At 34.7% G+C, this 13,178-nt stretch overlaps 1 protein-coding gene across 2 annotated transcripts in view; it reads left to right on the top strand.

Moving 5' to 3' along the window:
- Window positions 1–12,627, top strand: part of LOC106701126 (uncharacterized) — a 466,625-nt gene extending 453,998 nt beyond the window's left edge. The window contains exons 15-17 of one of the 2 annotated variants that reach the window (XM_070365414.1): window positions 3,140–5,760; window positions 8,974–9,056; window positions 12,082–12,627. In XM_070365414.1, the coding sequence (XP_070221515.1) occupies window positions 3,140–5,760; window positions 8,974–9,051 (2,699 nt within the window). In that variant the 3' untranslated portion in view covers window positions 9,052–9,056; window positions 12,082–12,627. Of the gene's footprint in view, window positions 1–3,136; window positions 5,761–8,973; window positions 9,057–12,081 lie in introns of both variants that reach the window. The other variant, XM_070365413.1, reaches the window with a different exon arrangement.
- The last annotated feature ends 551 nt before the right edge of the window (window positions 12,628–13,178 follow it).

Raw genomic sequence — 13,178 nt, 5'->3', positions numbered from 1 at the left:
AAGAAGTCCCTAGTCTTTCCAATTCTATTGTTTTCCTCTATTTCTTTGCATTGATCACTGAGGAAGGCTTTCTTATCTCTCCTTACTATTCTTTGGAACTCTGCATTCTGATGGGTATATCTTTCCTTTTCTCCTTTGCCTTTTGCTTCTCTTCTTTTCACAGCTGTTTGTAAGGCCTTCTCAGACAATCATTTTGCTTTTTCATATTTCTTTTTCTTGGGGATGGTCTTGATCCCTGCCTCCTGTACAATGTCATGAACCTCCATCCATAGTTCTTCAGGCACTCTGTCTATCAGATTTAATCCCTTGAGTCTATTTGTCACTTCCACTGTAGAGTCGTAAGGGATTTGATTTAGGTCATACCTGAATGGTCTAGTGATTTTCCCTACTTTCTTCTATTTAATTCTGAATTTGGCAATAAGGAGTTCATGATATGAGCCACAGTCAGCTCCCGGTCTTCTTTTTGCTGACTGTATAGAGCTTCTTCATCTTTGGCTCCAAACAATATAATCAATCTGATTTCAGTATTGACCATCTGGTGATGTCCATGTGTAGAGTCTTCTCTTGTGTTGTTGGAGGAGGGTGTTTGCTATGACCAGTGCGTTTTCTTGGCAAAACTCTGTTAGCCTTTGCCCTGCTTTATTCTCTACTCCAAGGCCAAATTTGCCTGTTACTCCAAGTATTTCTTGACTTCCTACTTTTGCATTCCAGTCCCCTATAATGAAAGGACTTGTAGCTTGTTGCCACACCAAACTCTGTAGGTACAGATCATCATGTAGAAATAAATTGGTTATTATAGATGTTCTGGCTTCCCATGTGGTGCTAGTCATAAGGAACCCTCCTGCCAACATAGGAGACATTAGAGATACAAGTTACATTCCTGGGTCTTGAAGATCCCCTGGAGAAGGGAATGGCAACCCACTCCAGTATTCTTTCCTGGAGAATCCTATGGACAGAGGAGTCTGGCAAGCTACAGTCCATAGGGTCCCAATGAGTTAGACGTAACTATAGTGACTTAGCAAGCACAGACGTAGATGTTCTATTTCATCTTTTGCATATGAATGCATTCATTTGCTTCTGGATATCAGAGATACATCTTTAAGATTATTAAATGAGAGCTACTTTCTTGTTTATGATTTGGGATCTCTCTGTGGGGCAGCCTGTGTACTGCTGTCTCATTTTTATCTTACTCTTAGTGTTATACCTCATTCCTAATTACAAGATACTATCCAGTTTAATAATACAAACTCATGCATGATGGGCCTTTTTTTCTAATGGTGTATTTCATTGAGTTTAAGAACTGTGTACACCTTCAATACCATATACTTGCAATTTTTTTCCAGATTAATTACAACTGTTTTATATTCCCTATTATCTTGAATGTGAAAAAGTCTAACAAGTAGCCAAATTACATCACTCTTTTGTTTTTGTCAGGGAATAAGCCTTTGTCATTAATTTATAATAATAGCACTGTATGAATAAAATATATAGTGCATATTATTGAAGAATAGAGCCACTGAAAATACTAGTCACCCCTCTCTTTCAGTATTTCCTGGCACTCAGCTTGAGTTAATAAATGTATAGTCATGCTTTGAGTATTTACTATAAAGCATAGAAATAGATACTACTAAGTCTACATTGGAGAAGGCAATGGCACCCCACTCCAGTACTCTTGCCTGGAAAATCCCATGGATGGAGGAGCCTGGTGGGCTGCAGTCCATGGGGTCACTAAGAGTCGGACACGACTGAGTGACTTCACTTTAACTTTTCACTTTCATGCATTGGAAAAGGAAATGGCAACCCACTCCAGTATTCTTCCCTGGAGAATCCCAGGGACTCGGGAGCCTGGTGGGCTGCCATCTATGGGGTCGCACAGAGTCGGACACGACTGAAGCGACGCAGTAGCAGCAGCAGCAGCAAGTCTACATTATTTTACATTATGCATACACCATTGACTGCTATGAGGGCAACATAATGACTGCTTGTATTTATAAGAATGTGAATTCCTTTTTTTATGAAGACTATACATTTTAAATGTTTCATAGTAGACCAAATCATTTATATATAAAATTGAAACTATATATATATATATATATATATATATATATATTCAGTGAATACTTTTCAGAATGGACCTACTTAAATTTTTTCTTTTTATAAATACCTAAAGATTATGAGTATATAATTAAAATTTTATCCTAAGTATTCTATATGACCCTAAGAGAAACTGGATGAGAAGACACATCTCCTTCTATATAAAAATTCACTGTTAGTTTCTAAATGGAAGCTACTACTCAGTGTTCCTTGACTCCTCCCCAAATATGATGCAGTGTTTGATGCCAAAACATGGAGAAATTGTTCTTAGGACTTAAGGCAATAGTGGAAAGAAATCTTCTGTTTTAAAATTAAATCACAATGATTTTTACTTTATTTCTGCCTGTGTACCTGAAGAACAGTTATTCCATACATTTACTGAACTGTAATTTTAAAGTTGAGGTATAGGTAAATATCTAAATTTCCAGAATCATATGCCAGTGAGTTCTTGACAGCTGCATAAAACTGATCCTTGATAATACATTTACTATCAGGAAATTTTGCCATTTTGACACATCAAGACCAAAGAAATTTTTGTTTCAAAACATGAAGATTGTATTAATTATAGGGATTATATTCCAGGAAAGAAAATATTGCCAGTATTAGAATGGTCAAAAAAATTCATTCATAGCATCTTATAGAAAAACCCAAAGTTTCTGGTCAACCCAATATTTCTAAAAGCAAGATAAAATTAATATAGATATGCAGTATCCAATATGTGAAAAGCAAGTTTTATTTTGGCCAAATGATGCCAATGAATTCCTATTTAAACTAAAGATTAAGTTCTCTGAATCTGAAGAGAATAAAATCTGAGATAAATGACCATGTTTCATTTTTGTGTCTTAATAAGCCCAATATGACAGCTGTTTGAGCAGAAACTGTAGCATCATGGCTTCCTTTTGAAATATCCAATAGTAAGAACCTATTGAAGGAAATGGCATTTTTTTCCTTTGCACAGATTTGTGTGTGTGTAATGTTTATTGTGTTTGTCAAATTCATTTTTTTCATTGTTCTTGCTTATATTTTACTCTTCTCTCTCTAGCAGTGTCCAGAATTCAGCTTGTGAGATACCCAAGTGATGACAAGATTGTAAGATTCAAAGAGACATCACCAACTCTGAGTGATAAGCAAGACTCACAGCTTAAGTTAATGGAAAAGCGCAGCCACAACCTTTTTTCAAACCCAAATACTTTCATGAATAACAAGCATCACAGAAATGCCAGCCACAAAATTTCTGTCTGTAAGAGTTGTTACACAGACTATAGATACCTACAGAGATTTCAGAGTTCCAGGTCTCAAATGAGTCCTGTTCATTTCCTAAATCCTCAGGGTTACATCTCTGAATTTTTAGTGCCTCTCTGCCACCCTACTTCCATGAGCCTTTGGTTTGCTGTATGCCCCAAGACTCACAGAAATAACACATACACTTTAGACACTGGAGCTGTTTTATGTTCTAAATGTTTTGTACAAATCAATAATTTTTCTTTTCATAAGTGTCTCATTAATTTTGATGATGATTCAGACCCTGACTGTCCTTTACATCTCCAAGTTCCCTTGGATTCTAAATATTCTCTGAGTTCCAGATCTATTAGACACCACAAGAGTTCTCAGAACAGCCCTTTATCTCGATCCTTGGATCCTGAGCATTCTGTGGGCATCCGCTGCCCTTTCCACCAGGAGGATTATAAATATTCTTTAGGTTCAACTTCTTTTTTACACTGTGAAAGTTGCTCAGCTTTCCAGAATCTCATGGGCTCTACTGTTACTCATACCTTTCCAATGAATCCTCAAAATAATATGAGCCACCATAGTACCCCCGGCCCAGGCAATGTCATCAACACCAGCAACGCTGCTGGCCTTGAAAGCGAGGGTAAGTTTAAACTTACTGCCAAATTTGAAAATGAGGCCAATCCTGATGATGAGACTAAACTGGTCATTACTGGCAATCTCAAAGATAAGGCCAAACACAAGCCTCTTTTGAAAGATGAGGCAAAACATGAAGATGAGACAGATTCTGAAGATGAGAAAGAGCCTGAAGATGAAACAGACCCTGAAGATGAAAGCAATACCAAAGACAGGAAAGATCCCAAAGATAAGTCTGACCCTGATAACACTGATCCAAAAGATAGTAATGCTGAAAATAATGCAGACACAAGCAATGAGTCTGATCCCAGTGGTGATGCTGACTCTACAAGTGGAGCTGATTCTAACAGTGATGCTGACTCTAACGGTGGAAGTGAATCCAGCAGTGAACCTGACTCTAACATTGATAGTGCTACTAAAAATGATGCTAACTCCAAATGTAACACTGATTTTGAGGAAGACAAACACACCAACAATTCACAAAATGTCTTTGTCCCAGATATTGATGTTTATCAGGAGTGTACTGCTGACTCCAATAATGACTCTAATCCCAACTACACCTCTGGACTCCAAAATGGAGCTGGCCCAGACTGCACTTCTGGTTCCTGCAAGGGTGCTGGCTTCAGCATTGATTCAAGCAGTATCATTGGCCTCAACAATGGACTTGGCCCCAAAAATGCACCTAGCCCTAACATTAATGAATCTGACCTCCAGAACAATGGTTCTGGACCCCAAAATATAAGACTGCATCCCTTCAGCCCTGGACTCAGCAGCAGTGTCTCTGGCCCCAACATTAATGGCCTTAGACCCAATAATAGCCCTGTCCTAAACAACAATAACCCTGGCCTCAACAATAATAGCCCTAGTCCCAATAATAATAGCTCTGATCTTGAAAAAAACCCTAATTCTAGCTATAATGCCAGGCTTAGTAATGCTACTAGTCACAATATTGCTTTCAGTCCTAACAAGGATGCTAACTCCATCTATGAAACAAAATCTATCAGTGCTGCTGGCCACAACTATGTAGCTATTTCAAACTGTGGTTCAAACCTTGAATATGTCCCAGGATTTACCCATGCAGTAGGTTCTAATTTTGTAGATAACCCCAACTGTAGGGCCAGAAATAGCTATGCTGCCAGTCCCAGCTCTACTTCTAGCACTGTCAATGTCACTGACACCAGTTACAGCACTAGTTGCACTGGTGCTATTAGCCCAACTTATACCAACTGTGCCTCAGACACTAACCATGAGCCCAGATTTACTCATATCATTAGCTCCAACTTTGTCATCAACCCCAATTATCATATCATAAACACTCATCATCATTCTAGTACCAGCAATGCTAATAATCTCTCTGAGACCAAATTGAAAATCAATTCCAGTTCTGCTATTCCTAATATTGTTTATAGTAACTCCTCAATTTTTGTTGCTGGCACTAACTGTATTTCTACTCCTGAAAAGTTGACCACATCTAAATTGAATCCACCTAAGCTTGGTAGGAGTTATACAATTTTTGATGACTACAGATTTGGTCCCTGTTTCAAAGATTATCCTGGCCCCATGGATTCTGTTAGTTTTAAACATGCCACTGAGTTCAAGGATGTCCTTGATGCCAAGGAATCTGGTTTTTTAAAAGATTTCTCTGAGGTCCAGAATCCCACTGTTATCAAGGAGCTTGCCAGCTTAAACTTTCACTCCAATTTAAATATTCCACTCCCTAGTTTTGATATTATAGTAGAAGCTGAACCACTAAATGTTGTGAAGTTTGCCATGCCATCAGATGCTATGAATCAATTTTTAAAGGTAAGTTTATACAAATGTAGATTTTATTTTCTCCACACTTCCTACAATTCAGAGGGCTACATTGGAACAGGATTTTAAAAACTCTATTTTTATTTACTTGGATATTCAAACCATGGAAAATAGGAGACAAGGTGTCCAGTATTACTTCTCCTTTGACCCTGTAGCCAACAACATGGTTTTCCATTTAAAAGATCAAGCTGCTAAACAACTGACAAATAGCAGAATGGCCTTGATTGCACTGTGACTGGTTAATCTACCACTTTATCAAGAGTTGCATAACATACTATCTAAATTTTGTACTGTTTTACCTACTTCCTCTCACCTGTACATGGCCTGGTGTTGGTTCTTTCCTTATATGTGCAGAGAGAAAATATAGTTAAATGAACTTTAAATACCATGGATCAAGACATTTTAAAACAACTATCTCTCAAAAATCCCATTTTATGAAGAAGGTTGTTCAGAAATAGTCATGATATTCTAATCTCCCACTTAAATAAATTAAATTTAAATTAATTAGATGAAATAATATTTGGGAGCAAAAAACCCCAAACCTTTGATACTTTTGACTTAAAATTTACTTTATCTTATTTCCCCTGAAAATAAGTAAAACTAATATATTTTAATAAGTCTTTATCAAATGTTTCTTCTAGCACTCTGAATTGCATACACAAAGATTTCTGTTTGATAAAATGTTTTTATCAGCAGCACGTAATATTTATTTTGATGAAACTTTACCAAGATGTTTTCATTGAGGCATAATTTAGTATGCTTTGAATTTTAGCCTTGTTATAGTTCATTAGACATGACGAACAAATATACTTAATTTGGATTGTTGTGTCTGTGTTCATAAGTGTGCAACTTGAAATAACTGTTTTCTATTAGGATGTGTTTTCTATTAGAATCTGTGTATTCAAAATAAGGCATATATTCTTATAACCAAAATGAAAGTACAAAATCAGTATCTTCTTAATCCTCCTGTACTTTAATAGAGGAAAATTTTGTGATTTTCCCAAGAGAACACACCTCCCAGGAAATAGTTTTAATTGCTTAGTATGAATATATAGCTTCTGTATAGGTAAACATAAGGATAATATTGGCCAATGATAACTAATAAAAATAATATTGCTCAGATACAAAACTTAACATTAGAGGGGAAAAAAAAAAGATGTTTTCCCCAGGTATTTTTCACAAATGAAATTTTACAGCAGTATGAAAGCATTTAAATATGCTTTATTTTATGGCTTTGATGTTTTAGCTAAATGAAAGTCTGATTATAATAAGTTTTAGCTTACTAGTTAAGGAAGGTAGCTAACATTTTGCAGTTCAAATCATAGTATCTAAGAGCTGTTTCCTAAATTGGGATATGTAAAATATGTTGGTTTTGGGTGAAAGCTATACACAAAAAAATCAAATTTTTAATGGAGGATATTTGATTCCCCAAAAACATAATAATAAAAAGCAGTTCTTAATAGAACTTAATAGACTACCATAAATACTATGCTGTGGGTACATACATTCCAACCTTTTGACTATGGCTATGTAATGGAAATATATGCAATGACTTTATTTTCATTGAAGATAAACGGACTTCACAATACATTCATCAGTAGCTTAAGAAACTATGTATTTTGCATGCCTTCACTAACAAAGTATTTTTCTGGAAAAAATACGTGATTCTCTTTCCTTAGAGCTTTGATATTTTCATATATCCCTGGTTTGTTACATCCTTGTCCATACTTACCTCACAAACAATTATAATGGGGATAACAAAAGTGCTTTCCCCACTCAAACAATTTAAGTGAAAGAAGCTCACTTTAAATGAATAATTTATTTACCAATTATAAGTGAACCAAACAGCCAGCTCAGCATCAGAACATATAGTCAATCCATTCATACTATCTTCATTCAGTCATTAAGCTTTTAATAAGTAAATAGCACAGAATGCTTTAAAAACATACAGACTAAGTGAAAAAATAGTGCCCTTTAAAGCACTTGAAGTTAGTTTTCTTAACGGGAAAACAAGTGGATGTTTGAAGGTAGAAACTATATGAAGACAAATAAAATAGCATCTTGCTGAGTTTCCAGAATGGTTAGAAACATTTTGGATGCTTAGATCACATGTCACTTGAAGTTACTTTTCTTAACAGGAAAACAAGTGGATGTTTGAAGGTAGAAACTATATGAAGACAAATAAAATAGCATCTTACTGAGTTTCCAGAATGGTTATAAACATTTTGGATGCTTAGATCACAACATGTCACCAATGTATTAAAATAGTTGTAAATATGTATGTGTGGACTATTATTCTGGTTTGCACTTTTCAGAAACAAGCAAAATTGTAACTCGTGAAATCTGTCTTTTTGTGAAGTTTATCATTGACTTCCATGGATAATGGTATTAGAACTATGTTACTCAGAGTCTACAGTCATTTAATAAGTTATCTAGTTACAATTCTGCATAAACAATTTGATTCCATACAAAAGGTAATATTAGTAGCCTACCTTTTTCAAACTGTGAAAATAGCTTTGATTTATTAATAAAATTTGCTCAAGGATTTAATTAACTTAAGTCCTTGACAGGTCCAAATGTACAGGAGAAGAGTTGCATTAAGGTCATTCAAAGCAGTGACACTTCTAATTTGTGGTAGATTTTTTAAAGTACGAATATGAGTTAGTAGTGACACTGAAGAAAAAAATCTTCACATAGTACAGTCTATTATAATGAGAGTTGTGTGAATATGGAGTTATTCAGACCTTCCTAGCAGCAGGTGTCTGAAAATATCAATCAAATACGTTATGCTTTTTGCACCAAAATTCTCTTGAATTAGTAAATACTTCAAAAATTAACCACAAAAATGCTTTTGTTTATAAGTATTTGAAGAAGTCTTTGTTCAAGAAAGGCTTAATTTGCAGTATGTCTTCAAAGTGGCCAAAATTTTCCTACTTTCAATTCAAAATGGTCTACTTAATATATTATTTCCTTCCTATTTATATAGCCAGGAATTTACATGAATAAGTTTAATTAATCTGCTTAATATTTATTGAAATAAATTTTAGTTAAGCCAATCCTTTAGGCAGATAAATATAGTACCTACATATTCCAAATAATCAAAGCAATGTCTTGCCTAATAGCTTCTTAATTAAATATATTTACATACAAATAAACTATTTTTCCATTCCTAGCTTTTTAGGAATTTGTTGTGTTTTGTTACAGTGGAAGACATGTTTTCTGGGGATTTTCAGTCTAAGATACAGCAAAATCATCTCCTACCCAAAGATACTGCCAACTTAATCAAGGTCTGTTAATTTGTTAAGCTACTTTAATGAGGCCAGCTGTGCACCAAACTTTTTCATAAAGTCACTCTCTTATACATCAATTTGATAATATTTCTTCATAATACTAAAGTGCTTCCATAGTATCTTATTGCTGGATTCCTTAGCAGATAGTATAGGGTCATCAAAGTGTTTAATTGTGATAGAGTCAACTCCCTTTGGGATGAATCAGTAAAAGATCTCAAATTGAGTATAACAAAATAATATTGAACAAATCAACAATGTTCCTTCTGCTGACAATGTGACCTGCTGCTCTCTGAATAATTTGGGAGAAAATGATCGTTAGTCAGCTAAAGATCAAGGTTTCAGATTGAATCCAGCCTCTTTCCTTTATCTGCACTATTGTGTAGTTTTCTGAGCCAGCCATAAAACCTACAGTGATTCTGGTGAGCAATCCAAAGGAAAACCAGTTGCCCCAAGCTCAAAGTAAAGAGCACTTTGTTACTGCCCCTGTTGCAGAAAATTTGCCAATAACCTTCTTTTTGTAGGAATTTCAGAATATATATTTTTCCCTAATGGATCGAGTTCTTTGGTCCAGTCCCCTCGAATATAACAATGGGATAAATGATGTACTATATCTAGACACATAGAGAAAGCCAGACCACATCAACGTGAGTCCAAATATTGGTAGGGACTAAACTGGGAGAACTTAAAGACAGTATGTTATTGAGCATCATATATCTTAAATAATTGACTAAAGAGGCATTTTATTCTCAAAAAGATTTCACTAGAATTTTAAATTCAAAAAATGTTTGCTGCAGTGATACAAGTGTGCATTCGACAACTGTAGAATCTGTATAATCTGCCATGTGTTCCAGTTTGAAAAAACTAAGGCAGCTGTGTCTAAATTTATTACATTTTCTACTTAGAGGGACAAGTAATAGACTAAAGTTTCCAAAGTTTTAAAGCCTGAGTTTGGATGTCAAAGACAATAAATGTTAAATGATTAAACAAGCAGAGTATGAAATCTCTCATGAATCAAGTCAATAAATTTACTTCTAAAGATAAAGTGGATGTTTAAAGGATAAAAATTTATCCAGTGTAGTACAGTTCCTCAATAAAATGAAGAGTGGGGATAAGAAGGCAGCAGTAAGCAGTATATTGGAGGAGAAGGCAAAGGAAATAATGTTATATGGAGAAAGAGTGATATTGTGGAATAATAAGCATGATCCAGTAATCTTTACTTTGTTTTTATCACATTGCTGAATCCCAATATGTTTTGGCTAATCTAGGTTCATTTGTAAAAGAAATACTTATCTTTGTATTCCTGATCTTCCCTTATCTCATCACATACACAACACAATTGCAGACTTCAAAGTTATAACTACCAAAAATATAAGCACACTATTTTAACAGATACTCACTTATTTACTGCTAGCTTATGTTTTTCCTTTTCTGAGGTCGCTGTATCTCCCTGACCTCCTTACTCCACACAGAAAATAACTATTGTATAAAGCTGTTCTGAGCCAACTCTACTGCATAGCTGCTGACTCTGGAAGCTTGACCTCCAAACATATCCCCAATCACCTCCTTTTTACCCATGTCTCACAGAAAGTCTATACACACACACACCCCCCACATATAACTTCCTCTGCTTTTGTGTTACTTTAGGGGCCATTACCATCTGAGTTTTTACAGTGACTTTAATAAGAAAATAATTGTATTACAAATGATTAAATTACAAATGAATTTCTAGAATACAACTTTTATTTATAAATTGGGAACAATCTATATTTATTCATGCCTGCTATTTTGGTAGATCCTGAATAAAATATGGTTAGTCAAGTAATAAGTGAAGTGTAAACAACAGAAGAAACCAGCACTAGCATTATTTTATTTCATCTCATAAATGCTATACTGCCAATGTCTATGGGTCACAGCCAAGAAGCACATTTCATTCAACCTAACTGCATAATTGTAGATAATCAGACAAGCAAAGGATTGCTCTAGGCCTTTAAAAGATCATTTCTAAATACTTTCACAATATTCTGAATCTGAAAAAAAGTTGACTAAGATTTGTTAATTGTGAAAATTTTAAGCAAAAGTTCAGAAAAAATCCAATTCTCAGTATGATTATTTTCATGACTTCGTACTACTCTTGAATATAGTTTATAAACAATATTGTGCTAAGTTGCTTCAGTCGTGTCCGACTCTGTGTGGCCCCATAGACGGCAGCCCACCAGGCTCCCCCATCACTGGGATTCTCCAATGCATGAAAGTGAAAAAATAAAGTGAAGTCACTCAGTCGTGTCTGACTCCTAGCGACCCCATGGACTGCAGCCCACCAGGCCCCTCCGTCCATAGGACTTTCCAGGCAAGAGTACTGGAGTGGGGTGCCATTGCCTTCTCCAATAAACAATATTATATGACATAAAATATTGGAAGAACATCAATTTTGAAATTGAAAAATACATAAAATCTAAGGTAAACCTTCAGACAGCTATTTAATAACCAACATTTAATAGCACTATCTGAAATGCATTCTTGAGTTTCATATGTATTAGCTTATTTTATCCTAACAGGCCTATGATGTTACATAATTTTCCCTATTATCCCTATATTACAGATGAGGAAAATGAGACATTATGTACTGAAGTAATTTTTATGATCATATAGCTACTAAATGAAAAAGAATCAGAGTCTAAAATTAAACATTTAGAGTTAATTATGTTTATATTTTAATAATATGTAATTAAAAGTATCAAGTATAGTAAATATTGTGTTAACCTAATATTAGCAGACATCTAGGTTACAAAATGAGCATTAATGTGGTTCTATTTTAGTATTTTAAGATATAATATTATATCTATAATTGTAAAGTCATCACAGTAGTTTCTTGGGCATGGGTTTGAAGCTTTCAAGGCTCATGATACCCAATATTTTCTTTAAATAATTACTTAAAGTAGTCTGAAGATAAAAATGTTTTTTCTTTCATTACCACTTTTAACTCCCAAGTTTTTTGTGTTTGTTTTTTACCCTATTGTTTCAGGTTTGTTTCAGGTCAACCTCCAGACAGGTAGCAGAGAAAACCTCCACCCTTGATTAATGAAAAGAATACATTGAGATGGAAAAGATAAAGACACAGCAAAGAAGATTTTGAGGATATGAGCAAATAACTTCAAAACTTAGAGTCCCATGAGCAGTATTTATTATATGTTCTTTCTCACATCCCCCTTCCCATTACATTAAGTGTTGCTTTAAAATATATTGTGACAATTACCCCATTCATCTTCTTTGCTTCTGCCAGACTCTAGAATTAGGAAATGGTCCTTTCTAGAAATCCTATACAAATATTTTGTATTGTTAATGACTCAAAAGTGCAGTTAGATTTTTCAACCAGAAATTCTTTCCATCTATTATGTAAGTTTCCTTCTCCAGAAGATGGTCTTAACGTTTGACAAATCTTGTGATAGATGCTTTTAATACTGTAATGACCACCCTAGGTTTTATACCACCCACAATCAATCAATATTTTATTGTTACTGTTGTTTATTATTGTTATAGTTTTATGAGTGTGGTAAACAAAATTAAAATAGTTGAGACTCATCAGTATTGTTCATTGTTTGCATAACTTGCTATTTTCCCATTCAACCTTGTTAACCTAGGAAAACTGATAATGTATGTCCTTTATCAATTTATCACCACTCTCTCTGTATGCCTCTTTTTTGTTACTTAAATCCAACTGTCTGTTCCAACCAGAGGAGTCTCCTCACTTTTTCCCTATAGTTTTTCTTGTATATACAGGCCCCATATTATTTTGGGTACATATCCTCAATTCAAGACCTACCTTATCCACAAAGCTTCACACTTCTGTAAACAATATTGATCCTTCCATTCCCAAGTTTCTGTTCTTCAGGTCAGCTGAAAAAGATCATAGCACATTTGGGGAACTGCCCATACTTAGTGTGCATTATAGTCCATGGTGTGATCAGGGACTGATGAGAAATGAGATTGGAAAAATAATCAGGAAATTTGTCACAGTAGGAAATCTACATTTCACTCCAAAGGTGATAGATAGGTAACCCTTAAAAGATTTAAGTATGTGGCAATATGATATAATTTAGAGGAATAACGCTGATGGTGGTA

This window comes from Bos mutus, chromosome X, assembly GCF_027580195.1.
Source record: "Bos mutus isolate GX-2022 chromosome X, NWIPB_WYAK_1.1, whole genome shotgun sequence".
NCBI lineage: Eukaryota > Metazoa > Chordata > Mammalia > Artiodactyla > Bovidae > Bos > Bos mutus.
Note: the sequence above shows the minus strand (reverse complement) of the source record. Positions and strands in the feature narration are given on the sequence as shown.